The sequence below is a fragment of the Ascaphus truei genome, chromosome 2, assembly GCF_040206685.1.
Source record: "Ascaphus truei isolate aAscTru1 chromosome 2, aAscTru1.hap1, whole genome shotgun sequence".
In the NCBI taxonomy this organism is placed as follows: Eukaryota; Metazoa; Chordata; class Amphibia; order Anura; family Ascaphidae; genus Ascaphus; species Ascaphus truei.
In genome coordinates this window covers 317,808,041-317,835,318 of record NC_134484.1, presented here as the reverse complement: position 1 = coordinate 317,835,318, position 27,278 = coordinate 317,808,041, and the positions used below count along the sequence as shown (strand labels likewise).

The following is a 27,278-nucleotide window of genomic DNA, read 5'->3' as shown; positions in this document are numbered from 1 at the left end:
GAAGAAGCGGCGGCAGCAGTGGTGGCGGCCGGCGGCAGTGGTCGCGGGCTGGCATTTTGGCTGGCTGGCAGGCGTGCAGCATATCACGCAGGAGCGAGCTGGGGAGGGGGGGGTGTGCGCATGTGCGCGTCACGCTGGAGCGAGCTCAGAGGGGAGGGAGCACAGGTTGGAGCAGGCGGGGGTTTGGGAGGGAGAGCGTGTTAGCGCGCTCCTTCCCTACCAAGGAAGGGGAGAGGGGGGGTTGAGTGGGCCGTCGCGGGCCGCAGAGAAAGTCAAGGCAGCCCTGTTCGCCACACTTTCCCTGCCAATTCGCCACAAGTGGCGAATGGCGATAGGGTTGCCCACCCTGGCTATAGAGCCTGTTACAAATGCCTTATTTACATCCGTTGGGCACGTATATGACGATTGCAGTACAGTACATGCATCGATAAGTGGGGAAAAGGTAGCGCTTCACTTTAAGTACATTTTCGCTTTACATACATGCTCTGGACCCATTGCGTACGTTAATGCGGGGTATGCCTGTGTACTGTATTGTGGGCCAAAATGTTTTCTTGCAAACATGACGTGGTATTTTTGCTTACTATCATCATTCAAATAAATTAAAAAAAAAAAACAAAAAAAAAAAACAATTCTACAAGTATCTTTTTTACGGAGAGGAAACAAAATATAGATCGACATATACTTACAGATAATCTCAAGATGCCAAAGTTTCCAAAGTCGTAAATAAGTATTTGATAAAACAGTTCTTGACTGCAGTAAAACAAAAAATAAAAAAAGGGAATCAGACAGTGGTCAAATGACTGACGCACACACACACGCACACGCACACGCACACGCACACGCACACGCGCACACACAGTGAGAAAAGACATTTCTAAAAGAGCAGTTCCCCCCTACAATTTTCTTAAACCCCCCTCCCCGTCTCTTGTTATATTGTTTTACATGGGTGAGAAGCATTGGATCCACAAAGCTGAACAGCGCTATTTACAGCTGCAGGCACCCTCTAGTTTTCGAGATACATACATGTAACGGTAGTGGCAGAATCCAAATGGCAGACTAACTCTCCCATGCACAGGCCTATAGGAAGCCGTGACATGTTCAGTTTCAGCTTCCGGTTGGGCCGGGTGATGCGAGGGATTTACACATAGAAGTACTGGTGCTACCTTTCCCTAATTATTTATCTACAGGGGCGTCCCCGGAGCCAATTTTAACACAGTCCACCTCTTGGGACCCCCTAATTCCCATCAATATGTAAATAAAATAAAGGGGTGGGGGTTGGAGAGTGCATGGGTTAAATGAGGGGTACGCAACATTTTCAGCCGTCATTTGACTCCGCATAACCATGGCGACGCGTCGCTGGAAGCTGCCAGAGACCAGGTAAGGGAGGTTACAGAGGCCTCGTGCACGCTCCCCGACATTTAATCTAAATGCCTTGGGGAAGAGCGTGTGGCCTCTGTAACCGCCACTCGCCCCCCCCCCCCCACATCAAATCTCGTGCCCCCCCAGTTTGCACACCCCTGGGTTACACTACTCCTTTAAAACATTGATGCGCATGTACCTCTCTGAAGTAAAAGTCTGATGTTACTGCGCAGTTACAATTCCCTCTGCTCAACAGAAACTGCTAAAAGACAACTACTTCCAAAATATCAGGACAGTTTAGGCTGCTCGGGTCCAACTGCCAGAGGGGCCAGCAATGCATTGAGATGCAAATAAATGCTGCCAAAGGGTTAAATCATGCACAAAAGGGTGGGCATTGTAAAGCTTTTAAAACCAGCAGTCTCTCTGTTTTCTGTTTTCTTCTATGTTGCGTCATGTTTGATTTCAGGAGTTTAATGAACAGGTTTGTTTAACTACTGTTCTTTAACATACAGTAGGTTTGAAGCAGGGGGCCTCCAGGGCTAAACCCCTTGCTTCCTGAGATAAAGACCTCCAAATGGGATGCCGGGATCTCTGCTCAGTTTAAAGTTCCCACGTTACGTGAGCCAATAGGAAGTCGGACCTGATGACGTCACGGCATCTTATTGGGCCGCAGGAGCATTGAAAAGCGGCCATATCTTGATCCCAGCTAGCCGAGCGGCTATCGGCACACCCTAGAGGTAAGTATCTCTGGAAGCAAGGGGTCCCCGGAGCTGAAATTAATGAGGTCCCGTTCCTTAGACCCTCCGATTCAATCAAATGTTAAAAAAATTTTTTTTTAAATATCAAAAACAAATTAATTTTAATTAATTACCAGCTTGGATTGCGCCTCTAAACTTTGCTATTTATTAGTAAATGCTTTATAATTAAAAAAAATGACAATGAATAAAAAATATATATACAAGGACATTTTTCCATGCCAATATACAGCATGTGTTGTTCAAATCACAGCAGCACACACCAGTGAGAGTGCAGCTACTCAGCAGATTATTACATCAGATGTTTTAGAGACTTGTAGTGGCAAGCTCCAACCCCAACCTACCGATGCAGCAGCCTTTACCACTCCTGCACAAATAGTGTTTAATGACGCATACGTCCCCATTTGTTTACATGAAGCTGCGTCCAATCTCGTGTCACATATTGCAGCACCGTTCACATGGGGAGCATCAGCCACATCTGTAGGTGCTCCCTAGTGGCACACTGTCCTATGTTTAATGAGCACCGCACATGGTGTGGGCACTGGAGTGAGTAGGACGCAGAAGAAAATTAACTACTTAGAATTTGTGAAAGAGTGGTACATAGGACGTGCTAAACAAGGAAGTGCTTATTAATCTGAAAAATAAACATTCTCCAATATGCTCAATGAGGTTTGTGTCTTGGTGATATTAACTAGGAAATGAATACACTACAAGTGACACACAGGTCTAGAAGAAATGTATACCAGCACCAGAAAATACAAAACAATTATTGTGACTAATGAGATTACTTTATTGTGACGTACTCCGCATTTACACTCAACGTTTCGGTGCCCAGTGGGCAATTCTATTTTTGTATTTACTGGCGCTGGTATACATTTCCTCTTGAGATGTCCATTGTTTGTAATTAAATCCTTTACCATGCACTGACCAGCCGCAAGTGCCCTACCTAACCAGTGTGTGCTACCATTTGGTGTACACACGTAAAGATACACACTGTACCCATACAGTCACACATTCCGTTTTTAAACAAAACAGCAATGATCACAGGTAAAGTCAGTACATGATTTTCAATTGAGGCTGTACACAATATGCTAAATCTAACTCTATCCAATGTGTAAGCATCTTTATAACGAGCAGTTAGTACAAAACATAATTAAAAAGAAAAGGAACAAATGGTGTCTCAATCCCTGTTTTATCACAGGTGGCTTATTCGAAGACTACATCACCTATGCGGAAGCAGGGATATCCTGAAAACCTGACCCGTTGGTGGCCCTTGAAGACCGGAGGTGCCCACCCCTGGCCTAAACGAACAGGCTTATTCCTGAAAAGTTTGCATCATCACATGATAGCCAAATAAAGGTGCTACTTCTTCTCTGTGCAATACTCATCACGGTGTAATACATCACCCCTCACTTGGAAGGGTAACCGCCGTGTTGTGAGAAGTACAGTACAGACTAAATATCATAGGTAGTTTCAGCCACCTAGTTATTATCTCTCACCACTGCTCTTATGTAAACCTTACCTCAGCTTTGTGGTGTTTAGAAGATAGAGCTTTGTCTGATATTGCGCTAAAGCCCACTGTGGGCTGACACAGCCCACAAACGAGTGATTGCGCAGCATGTCCTGGAGGCCTGGAATAAAAACAGAAGGAGCAGTGATGCAGGATTCGCTCAGCTGACTGAGCACTGGTGCTGGACAGAACCGGGAAGGGACATCAATGTAGAATGGGCTGCAACAGGCTGCTTCAGGTGACTGGCGCAAGCAGCGAGTGCGCGATTATTAAACAGGGGACTGTGCCAACACATAGGTGAGCGGATGAGTCTATTCCGGACCCTATATTGCCCAGTCACTCATTCTGTCTACAACGTATAACATCAAGAGCAAGCATCTGACATATCTGAGCTTTAACATGTGCGTCTCGTGTGAAAAGATTCTACGCCCCGCAAAAAAGATTGTAATATTTTTTTGAGATTCTGTGCCAACACACATTGTACAATATTTTATTAAGAGCTTTTTAGCGAATCTGACTCACAATGGGATCATGAGAGGGGAGCAACCCGTTGTATTTCTAGCAACAACTAAAAACTGTGGACAGGTGAAAATGCAAGATAATGCTCAGCATCTGTAATCAATATAGTGCCCCTCCCTGCCGAGGTGCAGAGCATATCAGAGGAAGATGCGCGGGAGGACGGTTAGTGTTATTGGTTTGTTTTTCTGGTATAACATGGGACATAGATGCAACATTTATGTGTATGTTTCTTTATTTGGATTACAGATTGCAATGGGATCTGGATGGGGGACTGCAACGCATGGATTACAAAAGCAGCAACGGCCCGATGCAGGTTCACGTGTGTGAGAAAGGAAACACACATTTACTTCCCGCTTACAAGGACTTCTGCATTAAACTCAGACGGGAGGCATTTTATTATATACCTACTTGTGTGAGCCTGCGCCTCGATTTCCTTCTGCAGGCTTAATATGCTGGTTAGGTTTATGATCCTTCTCTTTGGGGTGGAAGTGGCCGTCATATTCTTCACCGGCTCGTCCGCCACCATCTCCTCATCCGTCTCTTTGCGCGGCCTCTTCCTTCACAAAGGCAAAAGCAAAGGGATAAATCCAGGTTAGCGACTGTGAAAACCTGTTATAGCTTTAGTGCCATGCACAACTACAATGCAAAAGTGCCGATGTGGCCATACACATCTCTGATTCTGCCGGGGGAAGCTACGGGATTTGTCCCCAGCATAGAGGAAATTCGCAGCTGTTACGGTCACTGAAGCCGCGGTTTGTTGCTTTTTGAAGAGGAACTTCTTTGGGCACACCTACCACATGAGGAAAATTGGCTGGCAGTGAATGGAGTTGATGGAGTCGGAAGTCAGTGGTGACGGAAGTGACGTCACTGCTGGCCGAAGAGGCCGTCAGTGTTGCCAGCTTCCACCAGGAGGAGTCACCAGAAGGGAGGCAGCACTGGAAAAGCCACCCAACCCATTTCTCTCTCCCCAAACTCTCCCCCCCCCCCCCCACTCGAGGAAATTACATTTACCTTCAGTATTTTAGGCCTTGTACTTTCTTCCGCAAAACAGTTGAAACATTTATTTTAAATAGATGTTATACTTGGAACATTACATTTAAATGTGATTGTTTACCATGCACATGTGCTAGAAGGTACAGCAAAGTACTTTTTTTCTAATTAGAAGCATACACCAAATAGTGACAAAAACCCTCTCCCATATAGCATACAGTAAATGAAAATCACTTGTAAGCACATTCCATGTCTCAGACAGGTCGCAACCTTGCTTTTCACCGTTCTCTCCCAGCATACACTGCAGCAAGGATTCTGGGAAATGCCATGCAAATGAGCACACTGTCACCTTTAACTTCAAATCCATTTTGACATGGACCCCTATAAGCATATACCTGCAGCATAGCCTAGGTTAAGTGCATAGCCATTAATGGTTTTACCACTAGGTGGAGAAAATGAGCTAAGAGGGCTAATTTAAACTCAAATGTTTCCATAAGTTCCCAGCTGCAGCAGTACTATAGTTTGTGACACGCTGGCATGCCTTTATTTCTGCTAGTGTACTGATACTGTGGCCTTATTATTGGTGATATTAAAATCAGCAGTGGCCAATCCCAGTACTCAAGGGCCACCAACAGGTCAGGTCTTAAGGATATCCCTGCTTCAGCACAGGTGACTCAATCAGTGGCTCAGTCAAAATGATGATGTCACCTGCGCAGAAGCAGGGATATCCTTAAAACCTGAATCTGTTCGGGGCCCTTGAGGACTGAAATTGGCCACCCTTGTATTAGATGGTTAAAGTATCAAATAAATATGGGAAATTAAAAGGTTCAACATGCAGGTTTCATGTTTGCTACAGCTCAGAAGCGAGAGAAGGGCTCAACACAATTAATAAGTTACATTTTCGTTATGCAGCAGGGGTTTGACCCATGGGAGAGATATACATATTCACATTACACTGTGCAGGATATACATTCTTAGGACATAAGGACCAATATGAACTGCTGCTCATGCTGTTGGCATTACCTGGGCGGCACAATGTCTGCAGATGTGCTAGCAGCAGCTTCCATTGGCACTGTCCCAGAAACCTCTGCATTAGCATAATGCTCAGAAGCTTCAAGCATGTCCAGGTCGTTTAGTTCTGCCATCTCTGTATCGTGTGGACCTCGTCTGTCAAGGTGCTGATCGCCAACAAGCTCAGACAGTGGGCAGTCTGAAAGGTCAATCTGTGGCCTTTTTAAAGGCTGAAGGAAGGCGTCCAGCTTCTGGTCTCTGGAGTCTGTGCGTACCATCTGGTGAGCATACACCTTGTCGCCCGACTTCTGAGCAGCAGAAGAAGAGCCGGCCACAGGTTTCATAATCTCGCTGGCAGACATGGAAGCTCCAGGCAACAACGTCTGGTGAAAAAAGAAGGGGCAAAATAGAGAAATCTTGCCTTTAACACAATTAATTTTACTTAGGTTTCTATTTATACACCGCAAATAAAAATATCACTTGTGAGCACCTTCCCATGTCCCAGCTAGGTCTGCAACCCTGCTTTTCCCATTATCTCTTAACATATAGTGCTTCTACTGCAGCAAGGGATTTTGGGAAATTACATGCAAATGAGCACACACTGTCACCTTTTGCTTGTTGTCCATTTAACAAGGACCCCCTATAAGCGCCGCATTACACAGCTTTTCACTTCAGCCCGAGTAAGGAAGTACATAGCCAGTACACCTACTCACAGACAGCCGTTTGACCTTTTGGGTCTCATCAGTGTGAGGTTGTTATATTATCCTTGCAATGTGAAGCTAGGACAGGTTTCAACCACACATATACAAACATACATAAGACTTCTATTTATACACATAAACACTCATGAGAACAACAAAAAAGGCATAATTTAACATTCAAAATCGACAATGAAACGGAAAATGATAGCAGGAAAAATCCTTCTAAAGTTGGGCTTCAAATTCCATCTTGGTTTCACCCACGAGTGCATGCGTCATTCTACTACACCGGAGATTTGCATGATTATGTTATGTAGTAACGAAGCCCGAGTACTACATTACAAAACATAAAAAACTACTGCTGTACAGAAAGTATTCCTCACCAAACAGCTGCACTGTAAACCATTTTTCTGACCCAGAGTCAATACAATATTTGTGTATTCATTAAGTATACATCATTTCGTGTATAATGTTTTTTGTTTGTTTTTAGGGAGGGGTGACTGAATCTCCTGTTAAATATAATAAGTTTCTATCCAAATTATTTTTGAACTCCACACTACGTTTTTAACGCTCTCCGATGTAAGCGTCATTCTGAAATTCATGGTTCCTGATGTTTTGGTCAAGGACCAGTTAGTCTTTGAAGGCCTCTATGTGACAAGTTAAAAAGCATTCAGATGCAGCGTATGACACTGTTCCCCCAACATATCCAGTTATAACAAGAAGAATAACTGTTTGCATAAGATTGAGTGGTTGTGTTGGTGCAGATTATCCCAATGTATCTGTCCCTTTCCTTACACAACTGCAGTTTAAAGCCCGGTCACATAGGCCAATAGGAAGCCGCACTGGATGACATCACGAATTCCTGTTGGGCCCCCAAAAATGTAACAATCTTATTGGCTTCCTTCCTAACCATTCTAAAAAGAAGAAAGATAATGTCTGCTATTGTTTAGCATAGGTTGAACTTGATGGACCTACGTCTTTTTTCACCTCATCTACTATGTAACTATGTTTCTTTGGAAATTAAATTCAAATTGTATTTCTTAGGGTCCTCAGAGTTTTATTTGCTTTTATCCCTTTCTTATCCTTCTTAGAGAGCGAAGGGGATTGAGGGGGTCAGCCCTGCCTGCGCATACTCTTATTAAACACAAAAGGGACAGAGTGACAGACAAAAGGGAGTAACCAGAACTCAAACCCCTCCCAAGTCTTTGCTCACCATGCTTACACACTAATGAAAAAAAGTCATTTAAAAATACTGAAAGGTGTGATATTTTGGTAAAAAAACGAAAGAAAATAAGGCAATAACGCAGATGTAACCCTTAAAAACATTGCTGCCGTTGGTAGACTTTAGTATTAGAAGGGACTGTCCCTTTAACAAGCCTCTAATGCAGTGATTCCCAACAGGGGATACACCCAAAAATTTGCAATGGTGGATCCCAGGTAGTATTGCGGGTTTCTGACCACCTTAACGTGGGTGGTATAGCAGGCAATTACAGCAGAAACTTCCAAAGTCACTCCCTACAATGCTTTGCATCAACAGCAGGAAGGCATTGTAGGGCATGGCTTTGGACGTTCCCGCAGCGTAGTAATTAAACAGCCATGCCACCCATGCCGTCTGCACAAAGCGCAGTTTGGTATCTTTTTATGAACGTGTTCCCCAAAACAAGCTCAAGACAATATATTGTCTGGCATTGGTCAAATAGTTTTCTTAGCAATAGTCAGATGAGTAGGCAATAAGGACTTTATTTTCTAGTAGGAGTTGCACAATGTAAAATAAAATAAAAAGTTGGTAACCACTGCTCTGAGTGCAGCAAGTATTGTATATTATTGTGTGGAATTGATTATTGAACTTTAAGCACAGCAGCGATTCAAGAGGAGCCCCATATTGTGAAGCTGATCCAGAACTTGTGAATATAACCCAGTTTCTGGGGCAGCCATATGCAAAGGAAACACAGATAAAAACAATCGCGTGTGACCGGAGGAGTATCTGGTGCTCAGACCCTCACCTGTGTGAAGTACATTCTCGAAGAGTTGGATCCCAGCAGTTTGCTTTCGACGTGCTGCTGTACCCGCTCAATAATGCTGTCTTCATGCAGGAAATGAACCTCGTGCTTCGTCGGGTGCACGTTCACATCAACGTTTTGAGGGGCTATCTCCAGGCTGAGAAAACCGGTGCACACAGAGCAATGAGAATTCCTCAAGTTTGTACACCTCCCTAGCAAGAATATAACAGAGCAGCAGATAGGTCTTCTATACCGTTACTGGGGCTGATATGTATAAGCAACTTAATATAATGGAACACTTGTTAAAGATTTTACTGCTTCAGTGACCTTAATATGTTCCTTTAATTACTGTCCAACTTGTAATTTTTTTTTATGTAAAGGATGTGACAATGTATAAAATTACCTAAGCTGGCAAACGTTTGGTGCTCTTGTTATAAATATGTAAAAATACGGATTGAGTGACTAACATAATGGCTGTCTTTCAGTTTCAATCAATCAATCCTTCAGGTCAGTGTAAGGATGCGCTTATAGTGCCGGCTACGGATGACGTCACTCGTCTCCGTAGACGTTGCGAAAGTTGAGTTTCGGAGACGTCTCTTGCTACAAGGGGAGTGACGTCAGGCAAAGGGGGAAGGCAGAGGGGCGGAGACAAGAGCAAGTGGGAAGGCTGAAACGGAGAGGAGTTGTAATTTCTGTTTGTATGCTGAATTTTTAAGCAAAAAGAAACAGCTACTGCTCAGCTAGATTTGGATTAGTGTAAGGGGTGCATGCTGGGATAGAAACTGATAGCACGAAAACAAAAAGTAATCCCTATGATGCGTGCACTCTACCTTTATAATAGAACTCTATTATTAACTATAAGAGATGGAAAGCCATCTCCACTAATATATACCTTATTATTTAGCACAAATTAAACCTATTTCAACATATAGCGTGTCACTACAATCCTGTATGTAAACACAAATTGACTGACACTAGATTGCCACTTTCAGGTCAAAAGTAAAAATCGTCATATTCTTATTGTAGCAAGTAGGCTTGTATATCAGGGGGTGAGTGATAAGTGAAATAGGTGATACATGTGAATAATTAAAATAAGTGCAGTAAAGTGTTTGATCGTGCTGATGAGGATATTGATCCACAGAGTGTTCAGATTGTGATTAGATATGTGCATTATATATCATACAATAAACCGAATATCCCTGGTAGCAAATGTAAGTGTAAGATAATGACCTGTAGTGATCCCCGTAGGGTCACCAACTGATATTTATACTTTGTGATTTATATACCAGTAGTTGTGTAAAACAATAGACTACTGGTATAATTCACACATCATGCTCATACATCTCTTGATAAGCTACTACGTTTTTTTATATATATATACAGGCAGTGTATCAAGTGTACCTCGTTGGTTATCATTCTTTAGTGAATGGGTTATAATGTATCCCAATGGATAGCTTGTATCAAATTGCATAATAGCAATAATGAAAACCTCTACACATACTATGCTATTATAGCTTTGAGTAGATTCAATTTTCCTTCCGTGTATGCATGCGATTTGAAATCATATATATATATAGATGTGTGAAGAGGTTATTTATGCCCACAGGTTTGGTGCTGGCTTAGTGTTTGCAGAGTACCTTATCTCCCTTTGGGGTAGCCTGTGCATTCGCTTTCTGTGGTTGCTATATTGAGCTACCTTTGTTGTAATCTTCCAAATTGAATGAGAGCAGAGTTCTAGCTATAAGTGGATTCCTCATCGGTCCACATCTTTGTTAACTAGCTAGTAGATACAAAGTATAAAGCGGCAAAAGTATCGAGTGGCAATAGACTTGCGACCTGCGTTGCAGTCACGCTACAGACTAGATGACTATGATGTCATCATCACCCGACGCGCGTTTCATTCCCTTCAGGAGTTCTGATTGCTTTACAGCCTGTCACATGGTGAGACCGTCGCTGTAAAAATCAAATTCTAATTACTGAAGAGATTTAGGTTGCGCTTACTATAAGCACATGCTACAGATTCAATGCATTTGTTTTGACGCGACGTCGGCACTATAAGCACAGCCTAACCCAGCAACTACAATGTGTTCTTATAGTACTAATAGTAACATTATATATTGTTACAATTTACAGCTCAAGCTGCTGGGAACAATTGCAACAAATGATCCCAAACAGGAAAGTGTTGCAAAGATCTTACACTGCTTGGGAGGTGGGATAAAACCTGCTATAGAAATCAAAGGATACTTTCACACGCATTAAGAATAGCATTATAGCAGACTTGCAGACTTCTGGCACTGAGCGGGTTGAACAGAACAAATGTCCCAAATGCTAGTATCAAGGCAAGGTGTCTTTGCAAACCTCTCCCTCCCAATATACCTTATGTTTCCACTCTACCATACAAAAAAAAAAAGGGGGGGGGGGTGATGATACACGCTCAAACTCAGTATATCATTTTAGTAAACAGGAGGTGCACTAGGGGAATATTGTATATCACAAACAAATTAACCTGTCAAAGCGGCAGGAACAAAAAGGCTCCAGCAGCATGCACTCTACACTCCTAGTTGACTATTAGGACAAATAAGATATTAGGGATGGTTCCCCCCAAATAAGGAGGTGGATCAGTGGATGATGGTATCTGGATAATCCAGGGGACAGTATATATCTGAAGCATAATACCTGATATATAGGCTGATACCTATATACAGTATTGTAGAATAGTTTTAATTTAAAATAATCTATTTAATAAAAAAATCATTAAAGCAATACGACAGTCCGCTTTGTGTGTCAACTTTAAAAGAACGAATGGTTAGGCACACTGAGCATGTAATCACTGTGGCGACCACTCAACTATAACAGGATACACCTGTATAATTGTGTGCGAATCTCCAGCACGTATATAGCAATGTCAATGCTTATATAATTGTACATGGCAAAGATATTGCAGCAGAGCTAATTACAATGCCGCTGTATCATCAAAAAGGACCATAGCATATAAATACTTATTCCATCCAGTGTGTGGGTTGGACAATATCAGCCATCCATATATCATAAAAAAACAACAGTAATTAAACATCTGCTATGTCAGTGAGAAAAAAGCAGCAGTGGCACTTCATTGTGAAACAATATCCCTCTACCCAATAGTTGTTGAGAACAAAGTGTCTGTAAATCTGCCTCTCTATTAAAAAGGTACTCTCTGACAGATTGTATAATGGATTGCACAATGTGTTTTGGGTCCGCACACTGAGGTACTCAAACTACCAACTGTCCCTAAAGTATGTAACCCTGCTCTTTCCTAAATCTGTCTCAGCATCTCCCCTGCTGAAATCACTCTCCTGGCTTCCCATCCAATCCCGCATCTCACACTCAATTCTCCTCATTTTTAAAGCTTAAGGCTGAGGCCCCAGTACCTCCGCTGCACGCGCGCCCGCGAGACTGGCGGCGCGTGCAGCCAATTCCCCGGTCTGCAGGGAGCTGCAGACCAAAAGACCGGGGGGGTGTGGCGAGGGAGTGACAGGCGCGGCCATGACGTCACCCGGCAGGTTCGCCCTCATTGGCTGAACCGCTGGGGGGCGTGGCTTAGCGCTCCGTAGCGAGTCCTGCTCTCAATTCTATTGAGAGCAGGAGCAACTCGCGCCACAGCCCCCCCTCGCAGCGGGCCCGGCGCCATTGAGGGGAGGGCTCTCGTCCCTGCAGCGTCCGCCACAGCGGGGTCCAGCCCTTACACTCTTCTGCCCCTCCTTACATCTCAGCCCTAATTTCTCGCTATGCACCATCCCGGCTCTTGCATTCTGCTCAAGGATGTCTTCTCTCTGCCCCCTTTGTATCTAAAGCCTTCTCCTGCCTTAAACCCTTCTCATTGACTGCCCCACACCTCTGGAATGCCCTTCCCCTCAACTCTTTCATTCTTAATGTCACCACTATATCAAGTAACATGACGGTGCTTCTATTTTTTAAAAACGAATAAAAACTACAAGTAGGACTGGAGTGTTCCCCCCTCCCTGTGTTCGCAGCCGAGCGATGAGAAAGCACTGGGGGTAGGGTGGGGCGTTGTCAGGGTGCAAAACGGTGACAATGCCGGGTGTTTCTGGGACGTTGCGGGATTCTTTCCGCTGGGTTTGGAAGGTGGAGAGGCAGGAAAGGGAGACGGGCAGCCAAACAAAATGGCAGCTGCCTTGCCATTAAAATAAAATAATGAGGAACACGGACATCGTGTTAGTGCCACAACACCAAGACCCTCTATATCCACGTGAGAGTGAGCCCAATAATCAAGGCAGTGGGATCAGCGTGCAGTAATATGGGCTGTGACATGCAAAGGAGAAGAGGGTGAGGGTAACAGGGACCACTATGGCCAACCAAAATACAGCAAGAGAATTCAAACATAGCTAAAATAATAAATGTGTTTGCATTTTTTTTTTTACTGTGTGCTTATCTGCATGTAATTTCCCAGAATCCCTTGCTGCAGTGGAAGCACTGCATGCTAGGAGATAATGGAGAAAAACAGGGTTGCAGACCTGTCTGAGACGTGAAAGTGCTCACAAGTGATATTTTCGTTTGCCTTTATTATAATTTTTATTTTTATAAAAGAATAACAGAGCTACAAAAAAAAAAAAAAAAATGTAAAACCTGTAGAAATTAATCTTCAAAATCAATGAAAAAGTGAAAAAACTGAATCCACAGAGTAGATTAATGTATGACACTTCATTGAATGGTTATACTGTTTGTGCACTAATTGAATTACTATATTATTGTGGGGAGGATGGCGTGAGTTGCCTGGGTGCTAACCACTCACCACATATTTATGTGTATAGCATGCTTGAGTTTATATTTTTACGAGTGCACTATAAACCTATTAACTGTAATTGAACGTGTTTGAGGTGTAACGCCCCTCACTCCTCACCTCAAGTACAGGAATGGATGGGTGTTCTTTGGCAAATAAGCAGCATACACAGTCTCTATGGCTTTCTTCAAAGTGGTTGATTCAACCAGTCTCGCTTTAGCCAATGTTAAGAGCAGCACAGGAGGGGGGGAGAAAAAAAAAAAAAAAACCTGTTAAAAAATGTTAAACATATACTCGATATTTCAAGCATACAGTAGCGAGTAAGTTTTTTTTTTTTTATTTATTATTTTTTTTTACATTTATTGAACATCACAAAAACTAGCTTCTACCATCAGTGAAACTCCTCATGTCTTTTCCACTTAGGTGATAGTTACAGATCACAGCGGAAAAGGAGGACTTCCTGTCGATTTATTACGTCCAGGGGTGGTTGGCGATCCTGAACGCGGGCAGCATGTCTGCGGCACTCTTGTGACCGACATTCCCTGCACCAGAAGGGTTACAGGTAAGAAACTGGTTCATTCTGTTTGCTAGATTGTAGATGTAGATTGCTTTGAGTTGGGCACACAGAGGATACACTTTTCCCATTTACACTCACCATTTATGAAGAGCAAGAAAATAAATTTCTTCATAGAATAGTTGGCATTAGTCACGTAGCCCTTCACTTTAAATGCCAGCTTTGCATCTTCACAGCCCACTTCTATTAGCTCCCTGTTTAAAAAACAAAAACACACGTGTTATGAGAAAATGTTTTGTAAGTAAATGTAGACAGACATACACCGGTTTGCGCCTTATGTTTTTTTCCCTTTTATATTAATTGGAGTTGTGTGTGTCCTACACATTGTGGCAGCATCCATTAGTATACCAATTGCACTGTGTTTTACATTTGCTCACCGTACACCCTTTTCTTTAAATGTAGACATGCACCTGCTCCCCTTGCCCCTAACAAACAACTACAAAATACAGGAGACAATGTATACAGACTATGATGAGATGACCTTTATTTTAAATCTCTAAGTTTTACAAGAAACAAAAAGTCACAGCAGAAAACTAAAAGGTAACCATTTTAAAAGTGAAAATCTTTTAGACTTATACTCACGGCTACCAATACAAAAATGCTAAAAAAAATAATAATAATAATAATGATTACGTAAATTGTAACAAATAATAATGGTCTTCTGCAAATGTCATTATATATATAATTTTTAAGCAGATGAATTACAATACAGCTTGGCCTTTTTCCTGGTATTCCTGATAAAATGTGAATGTCTCTGCTTTACATTATTGTATTTATGTCAAGCATTACAGGAGCGGTGCATAAGGAGATATTGTAAAGGTTGTGGTCAGGACGGATTGGGGGCGACATATAGCCCGCGACATTTCACTTACCTGCCGGCCATCTTTCAGCGGTGTTATGTGACGGTGTGTTGCCAATGACAACATGGCGTCACTATGGAGGAGGGCCGCTCCGGAAAAGGCGAGTCTTACAGAGGGACCGCGCTCTCTCTCCTCCGGCAATCAGTTTGATTGTTGTGGGGAAGAGCACGGGGCCTCTGCAACTGCGGGCCAGTGCTCCTGTGGCATGCCCGCAGCACCGGCTCACTGGGGCAAGCCCCAACACTCGATAGGGCAGTCCGCCCACGGTTGTCGCTGCCTACAGTGATGCCACAAATCACTGCATGAGCCCGTCTTGTATCTTCAATGTGAATTAATAAAACATTTCTTACAAAGTGCTGAAAGTCCTTGCAATGCAGTACATAGCCTTTACCAGGTACAATGAATCCCTGCCCGTAGTGCAAGGTGCTTCAGGAGGTGGTCTGCTTCTGCTGATTACATTGTAGTGGACTAGGCAGATAACTGCATTTTTTTTTTTTTTTAACACCGAAACTCACTTGTAAGGTTGTGGCCAGAGTGGAGCGAACAGCGCGCGCACGCTGACACTCACTGCGATCAGCGTGATAACTCTGAATGACCTCATCCAGGGTGAGTGCCTGTGCGCCTACTGCTTGCGAGACAACCAAATTTGCTGATGCGTCATGTGAGCGGTTCACCCAATGAGGGTGAACCAGCTCCGTGATGTCATGGCCGCACCCCCCTCCCCCGACATCTCTCTCCCCCCCCCCCCCGCAACTAGCTGGCCAGAAATCGCCCGGTCGAGCAGATTGCTTGACGTCACGGCGCTCGAGCGCCAGCGTGCCCGCTCCTAGCCTGGCCGCAGCTTAAGATATCATAATATATACACCTGGCAGTGTAAGGTGGTCATTATATTGTGGCCAGTTTAAGGGAAGTCAGTTAGGGCGAAAGCACTTTATCACGAAACGCGTAGAAGGGCTGCATCCCTTGTTTTTATGACTCTTCAATAAAGATTGTTTTTTGGCCAGACCTGTTCTTCTCTTTGGATCGTGGTGCGCTGCATTCTCTTCTATTTGCTGGACTTCATCTCTTTTCAGCAGCACGCGGTGGAGGGGAGACTCTGGTTGCTCAGTGAATACTGTGAGTACTCAGGGCCAACCCAATGAGGTAGGGGAGGCTGTTTCTGGACAACCTACCCCAGCCTTCAGGGTATCTAGTGCCCCATTGCTTTATGCCCAGTATATACACTAATTAATGCATTGATATCCAGAGTGTGCTCCCCTCCTTCCTATATTAGTACACTTTGAGCACCTTACTCCACCAAACCTAATCCACAATGCCCTTTCCAAAAAAGTAGCGGTGGGAAGGCGATATATATCCTTCCCCCAACTTAGATAGGACAAGAATAACTGACCACGGAACAAGCCACACCTGCCTCAGGACTCGTCGAACCCCTGCTCGGAGGAGTTATATCTCAGCTGTTTTTGTCTAACAGAGAATGCTGAAGACCGATATAGATATATGATGCACCTTTATTCCAAGACCTCCATCTCCAGAGAGAGAGCGGGACATGCCCGCTGAGCAGCTGACATGTTCTAGATGTGTGGGAGGTAAGAGAGAAGTAATGAGGTGGGGGAAGGTGTTTGTAAGGTGTAAGAGAAGGGGGTTGAATGTGGTGGTTATGATTCAGAGAGAAGGGTGAGTGTGCTGTGTGAGAATGGGGGAATAAACGTTGAGCGCGTGCCGAATAAAATGGTGGATATAATGTGCGTGGGTGAATATCCCCCTTCAAAGTGCAACCGTTCTCCTCATCGTGGTGTTGGGGGTGGCAACTGTATACTGTAGTATGCTGGCTAAACGGCTGTAGTATGCTGGAAAGACCTGGCAACCTACCCGAGTACTTTGCCAAAAAATATTCTATGGATCCACGACTCAACATTGATTCCAACATGGTATTGGAAAGTGGGACCCCTAACCTGGAAGGTACCCAAAATGCGATTGGGGAAAGAGCAAGGAGGTGGTCAGAGTAGCTGGGGCACTGATGACGCGGATAGGATAAATCCGTTAGGACGCCCATCTGCTGATGTGGCCCGCAGCGAAACAACCACTCTGCCCTGTACAAAACCATCCAAGACTGGAACGTGAACGCAGGAAAATTGGATTGGAAATGCATTTGACAGGCAATGGCTTCTTCAATTCCGACGAGCACACTGTGTACTATTCTGGCAATGACACAACCAGACAGCGAGGAGTGGGCTATATCGTGAAGAAAATTGCCAAAGCCACCAACAGTTATCAGATACACAGCGACCGAATAATGGCCATCCGAATCAGAGTGAAACCTCGTGACGTTACGATTCTGCAAATATACTCCCCAACTAGAGACGCATCTGAAGAGGAAGTGGAAGAGTTCTATGGCGAACGTCAGGATGCACTAAGTCAAACACCCAATATGGAGATTATCAACATTATTGGCGATTTCAACTCCAATGTGGGAACTATGGCAAAATCCGAAATCTGAAGATTCAGAACGAGGCAAAAGACCAACTGGTTCAATTCTGTCAAGAACATCGGTTAACGGTTACCAACACATGGTTTGAACAACCCAAACGGCGCCTGTACACCATCAAGTGGAGAATACAGAAACCAAATTGACTACATCCTGTGAGAGAAGAAGTGTCAGAGCTCGATCTTGGCTTTGAAGACATACGCTGATTGCATATCAGATCACCAACTGCTGGTAGCCACAGTCAAACTCAGATTCTGTAACACCAAACAAACGGCAGCCACAAAGAAATTCGATACAGACAAGGTCAGCCCCATCTACGCCGAAGTAAAGAACAGAATCGACCTCCTCGCTTCAGGAGAGGGGCATCCAAGCGAGCTGTGGGGAGAAGTGAAAGCATGCGTTATCGTAACAGCCTTAGAACATGTTCCGTACAAGAAACCATCAAAATCAGCCCAATGGATTTCCGATTCGACCATCAGCATCGCAAAAGAGAAGGAAGGCCATAGCTACTGGGAACAGAGAAGATTTCAGAAGACTAGATGCAGAATTCCAAAGAGAGGCTAGAAAGGACAAAGAACTACTCGAACGAACAGTGCCAGAAGATGGAGGAAGCGAACAGGAAAGGTCATACGCGAGAACTCTACACACACGTGAAGAGGGCACGGTAAACATTGAAGGCTCGGAGGGCAATAGTTTGTGGGAGCAATAGCCAGCAAGCAAAACGCGATCAGTGGAAGGAATACACAGAGAAGTTGTATGAAAGTGATCAGAACCATCCGACAGAGGAGAATGAATGAGACACTGGAACCAGATATAATGGAGGAAGAAGTTGTATGGGCAATGAAGCAATTAGCCAACGGAAAAGCCCCAGGAATCAACGGCATACCATCAGAATTGCTCAAGGCCATACCAGCGGCAGCATTAAAAGCATTATGTAAACGCATACGGAGCATGTGTGAGTTGCAGAAAGAATGGACAAGAGCAGTATTCATCCCAATTCCGAAGAAGGGTGACACGAAGGATTGCTCGAATTACCACACCATAGCCTTGATACCACATGCAAGCAAAATCCTTCTATAGATTATCCAACAACGCTTGAGTACAACTGTCGATAGTGAAATGCCAGTTTGCAAGCTGGCTTCAGGAAAGAGCGAGGCACTTGTCATAACATTTCCAACCTTCGATGAATTATGGAAAAAAAAACAGGGAGTATCAGAAAGATCTCTACATGTGTTTCATCGATTATTCAAAAGGAGTTTGATGTAATTGAGCACAAGCAGCTCTGGATTTGCCTGAAGGAAATGGGCACACCACCACACCTGATCGAACTTATAAAGATCACTCCATCAAGAAGCTTGTCCGAACGCCATACGGAGACACGGATTGGCCCAAGATCGGAAAGGGCACACGCAAGGATGCATCCTGTCACCAGCAGCTGTCAAAATGTACGCAGAAGCTATCATGCGGCAAGTAGGCCTGGATGAGTCCCAAATTTGTGTGAAAATAGGTGGCAGAAACATCAACAACCTCCGATACGCCGACGATACTACCCTGATGGCTGAAAACAAGAAGGATCTCAAACATCTGATCATGAAAGTCAAAGAAGAAAGTGAGATGGTTGGATTGCAAAAAAATGTGAATGTTAATATCAAGATCAATAATGAGGAAATTGAAGTGGTTAAAGATTTCATCTTCCTTGGCTCCAAAATTGATCGCGATGGTGACTGCACCTCTGAGATTAAGAGACGGTTGGCACTTGGAAGAAATGCGATGAGCAGTATGAACCACATCTGGAAGAGTAAAGACATCAGCTTGGCAACTAAATGCAGATTGGTCGGTGCAATCATTTTCCTAATAGTAATGTATGGCTGTGAAACCTGGACTCTGGGAAAGGCAGACAGGCAAAAGATCGATGCATTTGAATTGTGGTGCTGGAGACGTCTGCTACGCATTCCGTGGACAGCCAGAATAACGAACCAAGCAGTCCTGGAACGGACCAAATCGATAATCTCATTGGAGGCCAAAATAACAAAGCAAAAGCTCTCCTACTTTGGTCACATCATGCGAAGCAAGTCGCTTGAGAAGGACGTCATGCTTGGAATGACTGGTGGTGGAAGAGGCCGCCCAAGAACTCGCTGGCTAGATACCATCAAGAAAGATACAGGACTGAAAATAGCAGAATTGAAAGAAGCCATGAGAGATCGGAAGACATGGAGCACACTGATCCATAGAGTGGCTGAGAGTCGTACTCGACTGATGGAACAGAGAGAGAGTAAAGGACAGTGTGTGTTGCGTGTAAATGAGGAGGGGATTAATGAGGTTATGAGGCACCCCATAAATCTTAAAAATTCTCCAGGGGTGCCCCTGCCCAAAAAAGGTTGAGAATCACTGGTCAAGAACAGCACTCTGCCCATGAGAACAGCTTCCACTGTAAATATCTTGTATTCTCCAGAACATAGGATGTTATTTCCGATGAATTGAGTAAATGGTTGTAAGGAATCCGCTCCGCGGTTTACTGGTTGCCTTACCTTGCAGACAGGTGCATGTCCTGGAGCACCTCTCCTGATGTTTGCTGCAGCCTGGATTCACTCACCAAAGCAATACACACTCCCTCTGGTATCTATTGCAGCTGTGCAGCCTATCACTGCAACCTAGACTTGCATTCACTCATTGGAGCAGTACCTTCACACCCCCCTCCGGGGATTGGCCCGCTGGCCTTTAAGTACTGTCTAACCATAATGCTCCCTGCCGAGCATAGTCCTTCCTGGATGTCACTATCTGTTCTGCCACATGCCCTCGCTTGTTCCTGTCTCTCATGCTGAAGCGGAGTATTCTCCTTGTTGTCTGCAGCTCCAGGTTTCCCAAGGCCGGCTGCTATATTCACGCAGCGGTCTGCTCCAGTCTCCTGTGTTGTAGCTGAGTACTCTTCTTGTTCACTTCAGCTCCTTGTTTCTTGTGACCGGCTGCTATATTCACGCAGCGGTCCACTCCTGTTCTCCTGTGCTGAAGCAGAGGTTCGTCCCTGCGTCCTTCAGCCTCCTGGATTCCTGCACTGAAGTGGAGGTTTCGTCCCTGTGTCCTTCAGTCTCCTGGATTCCTGCACTAAAGCGGAGGTTTCCCTGTGTATCTTCAGCTTCCTGGTTCCTGGGGTCTACTCTTTCCCTAATCTAGAGAGGCCGTGTCCTGGTTCCTGCGCTGTTACAGAGGATTCCCCAGCCGCTCAGGACTCTTGCGCTGTAGCACTGGTGCACCCGTGCAGCAAAGCGGTGTGCTATTCTGGTCTGCCTACCATCTCCTGTGACCAGCACCATGGGCCATGGTCGCCGCTCGCGCAGAGGCCAACCCCGCGCTCCTAAGCTGAAGCGGGGCTCTCCTGACTACCTGTTGCCGAACTCTTGCCTAAACAATGTTTATCCTGATGTCTCCTGTCCTGACCCTGGCTTCTACAACGACGACGCTGTCTTCTCCAATCCTGATCCTGCGACATATGACTACGAACTGCGCAATCCGGATCAGCCTGCGCGGTCTCAGGTCGGTGCTTTTACAACCCCACCTCAGCCTCGCGGTCCGACCCTGGTTTGTGGCGAGCAGAACCCTGACAATGGTGTCTGGAGTCTACAGAACACCACAAAAAAATAAAAAATCAAATGTGTAAACCGCAACTTCTTTATTTGCAAATCTTGAATTTTGTGATGTAAACAAAAACACGGCACACATTTAAAATGGGCAATGGTTTCCAAACGGCTCAAGGAAGAAGCAGAAAAATCGAAATTTTGTAAAAATGCAATGAAATATCTGCTTTTAAATTTCTCCGTACAAACCCCATAATAAGTAGTAAGACAGTAGACAAAGGATTTGAACAGTTACAGGGGAAGAAAATATTAATGACAGCTCATCTTTAGAATGCAGAGTTATTTGCCATTTGTTAGTTGTAATGTCCCCAATGTAAATTACTAGCAACAACACAAAAGATGCAGTGTACCTGCTGATGGCATTTCCAAATATAGACCGAATATTGTCTACTGTTGTGGCATTCGATAATGTTCTCACATCTGCCATAGTCTCACCTTGCTGAAGAAAAAAAAAATGGTACACGTTAGCTAATTGAACAGGCAAAACAAGTTACAGTCATTGAACGGACAATTCGGAAGGGTTTGCATTGCATATATATTACACTGGCGAGCCCAAATGAGGACAAACTCACTGTTTAACAGGGCCATGATAGTGACCGGAGCCCTCCAATACGGCGTCATAGGTACAGGTTATTCTAGGGCCAGGATTTACAAAGCGATGATGCAGGGTATTGCACCGTACTATGCCTCGTGGCTTCTAGTTTTCATGCCATCAAGGTCATTCAGGGTTCCACATTCTTTATATCTGGAAGGTGGGTAGATTTGTGTCCACCTTTCAATTGTGGGGAAGAAAAGATTTGTTGTCCACTGTCCCCAATGGTTATAGCTCTGCCAATGACATGACTCCAGTGTCGCGGGAACACCCCCAAACTTGGGTGCAACGCCGCCGAGGATTTTCCTACCATTCCTCTAAAGTCACAGGGAATGGGGAACATGGTCATTCATCGGTAACTATTTTTCATTCTGCAACTTCAATGTAGGTTGCGATACATTATAGTGAACCAACACTTGTGTTGATACACCAGGGAGCCGGGCTAGGGGCCGATACGCTGTCTCCAACAGTCTGACAGATCAGACTTGGATCTCCTGCTCAGCTCCATTAGTTCAGCAGCGTTTCGAGAGTCTATCTCTTCGTCAGGGGCTCTGTATCCACCAGGCTGCTGCTCTGTCTATTTATAGGATTCCAATATTGGTTTAACCAATAGATACAACTGCCCCTATTGTATTTGACAGCTAAAGAAGGAATTAGGGAATTGTATTTATTGGTTAAACCAATAGCGCACGTGACGCGGAAGCAGGAGCGGAGCAGCGCCAAACCCAGGAGGAGGGCGTCCGGAGCAGAGACCGCCACCGGCAAGAAGATGGACACCGAGGCTCCCCCAGCTGGCCGACACCCCGAAGCGACCCTCCAGATGCGCCCGCAACCCACCCACGCTCCGCAAGTGCCTCCAACTGCCCCCTCTTCATCATCAAACATCATGCACTGAACCATGGGTCTTGCGCCCCCCTCCTCCTCCCCCCCATCCCTGGAAAATCTGTGACCATCCTGTAGTAACTCGTGAGATCGTCCACAGAAGGCTGTAATGGCCCATCGCATCAACACAGCGAGGGTCTCTGCACCCGAATGGGAGTCCCAGCCCGGTAGAATTCACACAGCATGAGTCCCATTCAAATGCAGGGCCCCCGCTGTGTTAACCCGATGGGCCATCAGTCTGACTGTAGAAATCTCCCAGCGTGCTGCAGATATCTCGCAGCATTGGATGGGTTTTTTTTTTTGTATTTTTTAAACTTAATTTTTATTAAAAAATTTTAGGGAGAGGGGAGGAATGAAGAAAATAAAAAATGGGGGGGAGGGAACGGTACAGAAAATAGAGATGGGAGAAAGTTCACATTCATTTACAATTTTACCTAACAAGATTTCTTAAAATATTCTATCACACAGTTAATATAAATATCATTTTTTTTTCCCTTTTTTTTTTGAGCGCACGTGGCGCGGAGGCAGGAGTGGAGCGGCGCCGGGCCCGGGAGGAGGGTGTCTGGAGCGGAGACTGTCGCCGGCGGGGGGGGCGACGCTGGGGCTCTCCCAGCTGGCTGGCACTTTGGGGTGGCCATCTGGATGTGCCTGTGGCCTACTTGCGTTCTGTGGGTGTTTTTGACAGTTTTTTCTTTGTCGTTGGATGTTGTGTGTTGCACTGTGGGTCTTGCGCCCTTTTTTTCTTCTTTTTTATCCTTGTAGTATCTTGGACCCGAGGGTTGGATCCAACAAGAAGGAGCTGCATTCCCTAATTTTTGAATGGACTGGACATTGAACCATATTGTATGGTATATTTATTATTATTTTAATTTTTGTATGTGTACAATCCAAGTATTTTATTGGAGTCAGTAATTTTCACTGATACTAAGGGCTTGAGCGCTGGTTGACCCTAAGTATTGTATTTAGGTCTAAGTACAGTACTGGGATCAGCTATTGTATTGTATAAACAGATTTTCCAAGGCAAGTGATCTAAAACCGGCAGCGGCATCTGTAACTGTGAATTGTGTTATGCATGTACAGTAACTGGGTACGTTTTAGTTTTGTTGTCACAGAGTACAGAACATTTATCAAGCTTCAAAACTGGTAGAACTAATAAAATAAAAAAAAAAACAACAACAAACACGAAAAAAACAACTAGATTTATCAGAAGATAAAAGGTTACTGTACATTGAAAAGAAATGTTTCTTTGATAAATCCAGTGCTGTTTTCGTGCCTCAGTTTTGCACTCAGGAGACATAAATAAATAGCTCTCATTGGGTTAGAAAACATAAGGCGATGGTGAAGCACTTTATAAAATTGTGTAGATGGATTACAATGACTAATGGTGTACTGAACGTGCTGTATGAGAAATAATGTATTCCTTTCAGCTTTAAGAAATTGCTAATAAAAATAGTGAACCAACACTTTTTTCATGAATGAAGTTGTAGTGTAAATAGAGTAAAGAGCTTTTGAAACCTTATAGGTTACTTCAAGTGTACTGTGGCAGCACAGTTGGAAGGAAGCATATACTGTACTGTATATCCCAACATGATGAGAAGGGGTGGAGATAAACTCTGTAGTCAAGTGGAGTGGTGACAAGATTAGCCATAAATTTGCAGGAGCTACACACAGTGTGCTAGGTGTCAAGGAGGTGAATGTATATCAGGTGTAAAGAGGTGTCAGGCTGCTCACATCATCTCTAACATGTGGGGCAGGAAGTGGATTAAATGTCACCATAATGTGTAATAAACACAGAATCTTGATTTAAGACATTGTTTCTAGAGTCCAAAAGTTTGACCTATTTTAATTCCCATGTTCTTCTCTCCTGTATATTTTTGAAAATGTCCTTTGAGAATTAATACTGATAAATCCAAACAAGGAGTGTCCGGCTTGGGAAAGTGTTATCTCACAGGAGTTCTTATATTGAGGTCTAATATGGTAAATCTATGGTGATTCATCCTGGTCTAAAGGGCCTGTTTGGTGCAGTGTGTATATTTTAGAAGATGCATCACATTGCTGGATTTCCAGGTGAAAGATACGTGTACACTGATCTTGTTGTTCTGAGCTGTGGTGATGGTTGTCTCTTTATTTCCATGTACAGTATTCTGGCGTATTCTGTGTATTCTGGTAAGAAGCCAATCTGATTCCAAGGAGCATGTTGGAGAGGTTGAGACGCTGCTTGTAGGCCATCATGGTGGGGAGGGGGATTGTTCTCAAAAATTAGTTTTTAGTCTTTCCTTCCTCAGATAGCATGGGTTGTAGATCATTGATGATGCCGTTGAGTTGTATGAGAATGGGATTGTAAATTATGATTAGAAGTATCCGTTCAGTTTTGCTTAAAATTTGTTCCGTAATCATTCTCTTGGGACTTGTAGAGCTTGTACAATGTATCTGTCTATTTGACGAGCAGATTGGCCTTGTCCTATCAAGGCATTACAAAGCAATTAGCCCTTCCATAAGCCTACTTCCAATGACTTACCTTTTTAACTGAAAAGCCAATGCCGGAGTTGTGGATAGCATACCTGTGGGACAAAATTAAAAGTAAGGTATGGCTGGGAGTACTTCTGAGGAAAAGGACATGTTTGGGTCTCCCCATGAAAATGTGTATTTATCAGTATTAGGTATGACTTTATAATATCCTTCTTACAGAGCAAAGGCTGCAAGGAAATCTTTTAGAGTTTTGCAATATTTACAAGCTAATGTTCCTCACTGTCCATGTGACTCCTGCTCCTAATTCAATGCCAAATGATGGGGCAGAATATTCTACAAATTTTGATTGCAACTTCTGGGAGAGCACGTCTTTATTGTAATGATTGACTGGATGGGGTATACTCCACAATACTGTAAATCAGGGGTGAGCAAACTTTTAATGCCGAGCCCCCCTTTTCATCCATAAAATTTCTCGGGCCCCCCCTGCCTGATGTAATCAAAATCACATGAAAAAAAAAAAAAACCTTTATTAAACGGTATACAATATAAATCCAAATATGTTTAAATACTTACATATTTCAACAGCTCGCACTTGCAAAATTAGGCTGCGTCCACGCTGCCGCTGAGAGCGGTGACATCACCAACACTCCAAGCATGAACACAGGGTGTCCTGCATACTTTTGCAAGCGTGGATCGGGGCTATTTGTGTGTGTGTCTGTGTGTGTATTGACTGCTGCTGAGCGCACATCAAAGTCAATTTTGTTTGTCTCCCCAAGCGCCAAGCTTGGGAGAGCGTACGTGCACAAAGGCAATCCTTTGGGGGGGGGCATTCATCCACCTCTTTGCTACCTCCCTTCCCTCTCCCTGCTCCTCCCCGTACCTCCGAAGCCCCTGCGCGTGCGCTCACACACCATCACGTTGCCGCCACCTGCACTATCCTGTTCAGCCACCCGTACACATCTTCGGCTGCCCGCCCGTGCACATCTTCTTGGCCGCCCCTCGCGCACAGCGTCTGCCGGCCTGCGCACCCAGTTTTCGCCGCACGCCGCCTGCGCCCCCCTAAATAATCTTGCGCCTCATTGCCCCCCCAGTTTGCGCACCACTGCATTACAACACACACTCTCTCAATCAATCAATCACCACATACACACACACTCAATCCCCCCCCCCACCCCCACCCCCAATCCCCCCCCCACACAATCCCCACACACACAATCAATCCCCCCCCCCACACACACACAATCAATCCCCCCCCCACACACACACAATCAATCCCCCCCCCACACACACACACATACAACCCCCCCCCACACACACACACACACACACACAACCCCCCCCCCCACACACACACACAACCCCCCCTCCACACACACAACCCCCCCCCCCCTCCACACACAACCCCCCCTCAACACACAACCCCCCCTCCACACACAACCCCCCCCTCCACACACAACCCCCCCTCCACACACAACCCCCCCTCCACACACAACCCCCCCTCCACACACAATCCCCCCCCTCCACACACACACACAATCCCCCAAACTCAATCCCCCCCCCACACACACACACAATCCCCCCCCCCACACGCAATCCCCACACACACAATCAATCCCCCCCCACACACACACAATCAATCCCCCCCCCCCACACACACACACACACAATCAATCCCCCCCCCACACACACACAATCAATCCCCCCCCACACACACACAATCAATCCCCCCCCACACACACACAACCCCCCCCACCCACACACACACAACCCCCCCCCTCCACACACACACAACCCCCCCCCTCCACACACACACAACCCCCCCCTCCACACACAATCCCCCCCTCCACACACAATCCCCCCCTCCACACACAATCCCCCCCTCCACACACACACAATCCCCCCCTCCACACACACACACAATCCCCCAAACTCAATCCCCACCCCCCACACACACAATCTCCCCCCCCACACACACACAAACTCAATCCCCCCCACACACAAATTCAATCCCCCCACACACACAAACTCAATCCCCCGACACACACAAACTCAATCCCCCCACACACACAAACTCAAACACACACACACACACACACACAAACACTTTCTCCTGGGGGGGCGACATGCTCCGATCCCCTAACCCCCCATGCTGCTGAAAACTGGTG

The 27,278-nt window shown here is 45.0% G+C and overlaps 1 protein-coding gene across 1 annotated transcript in view; it reads right to left on the bottom strand.

Annotated features, from left to right (window-relative positions):
• The window catches only part of MLH1 (mutL homolog 1), a 75,955-nt gene that overhangs the window by 25,258 nt on the left and 23,419 nt on the right, over positions 1–27,278 (bottom strand). Inside the window, exons 7-15 of the mRNA XM_075586515.1 lie at positions 25,163–25,205; positions 21,521–21,609; positions 14,275–14,387; positions 13,740–13,833; positions 8,846–8,999; positions 6,157–6,527; positions 4,552–4,700; positions 3,637–3,745; positions 687–750 (exon numbers count right to left, since the gene is read on the bottom strand). Of these exons, the coding sequence (XP_075442630.1) occupies positions 687–750; positions 3,637–3,745; positions 4,552–4,700; positions 6,157–6,527; positions 8,846–8,999; positions 13,740–13,833; positions 14,275–14,387; positions 21,521–21,609; positions 25,163–25,205 (1,186 nt within the window). The remainder of the gene's footprint in view (positions 1–686; positions 751–3,636; positions 3,746–4,551; positions 4,701–6,156; positions 6,528–8,845; positions 9,000–13,739; positions 13,834–14,274; positions 14,388–21,520; positions 21,610–25,162; positions 25,206–27,278) is intronic.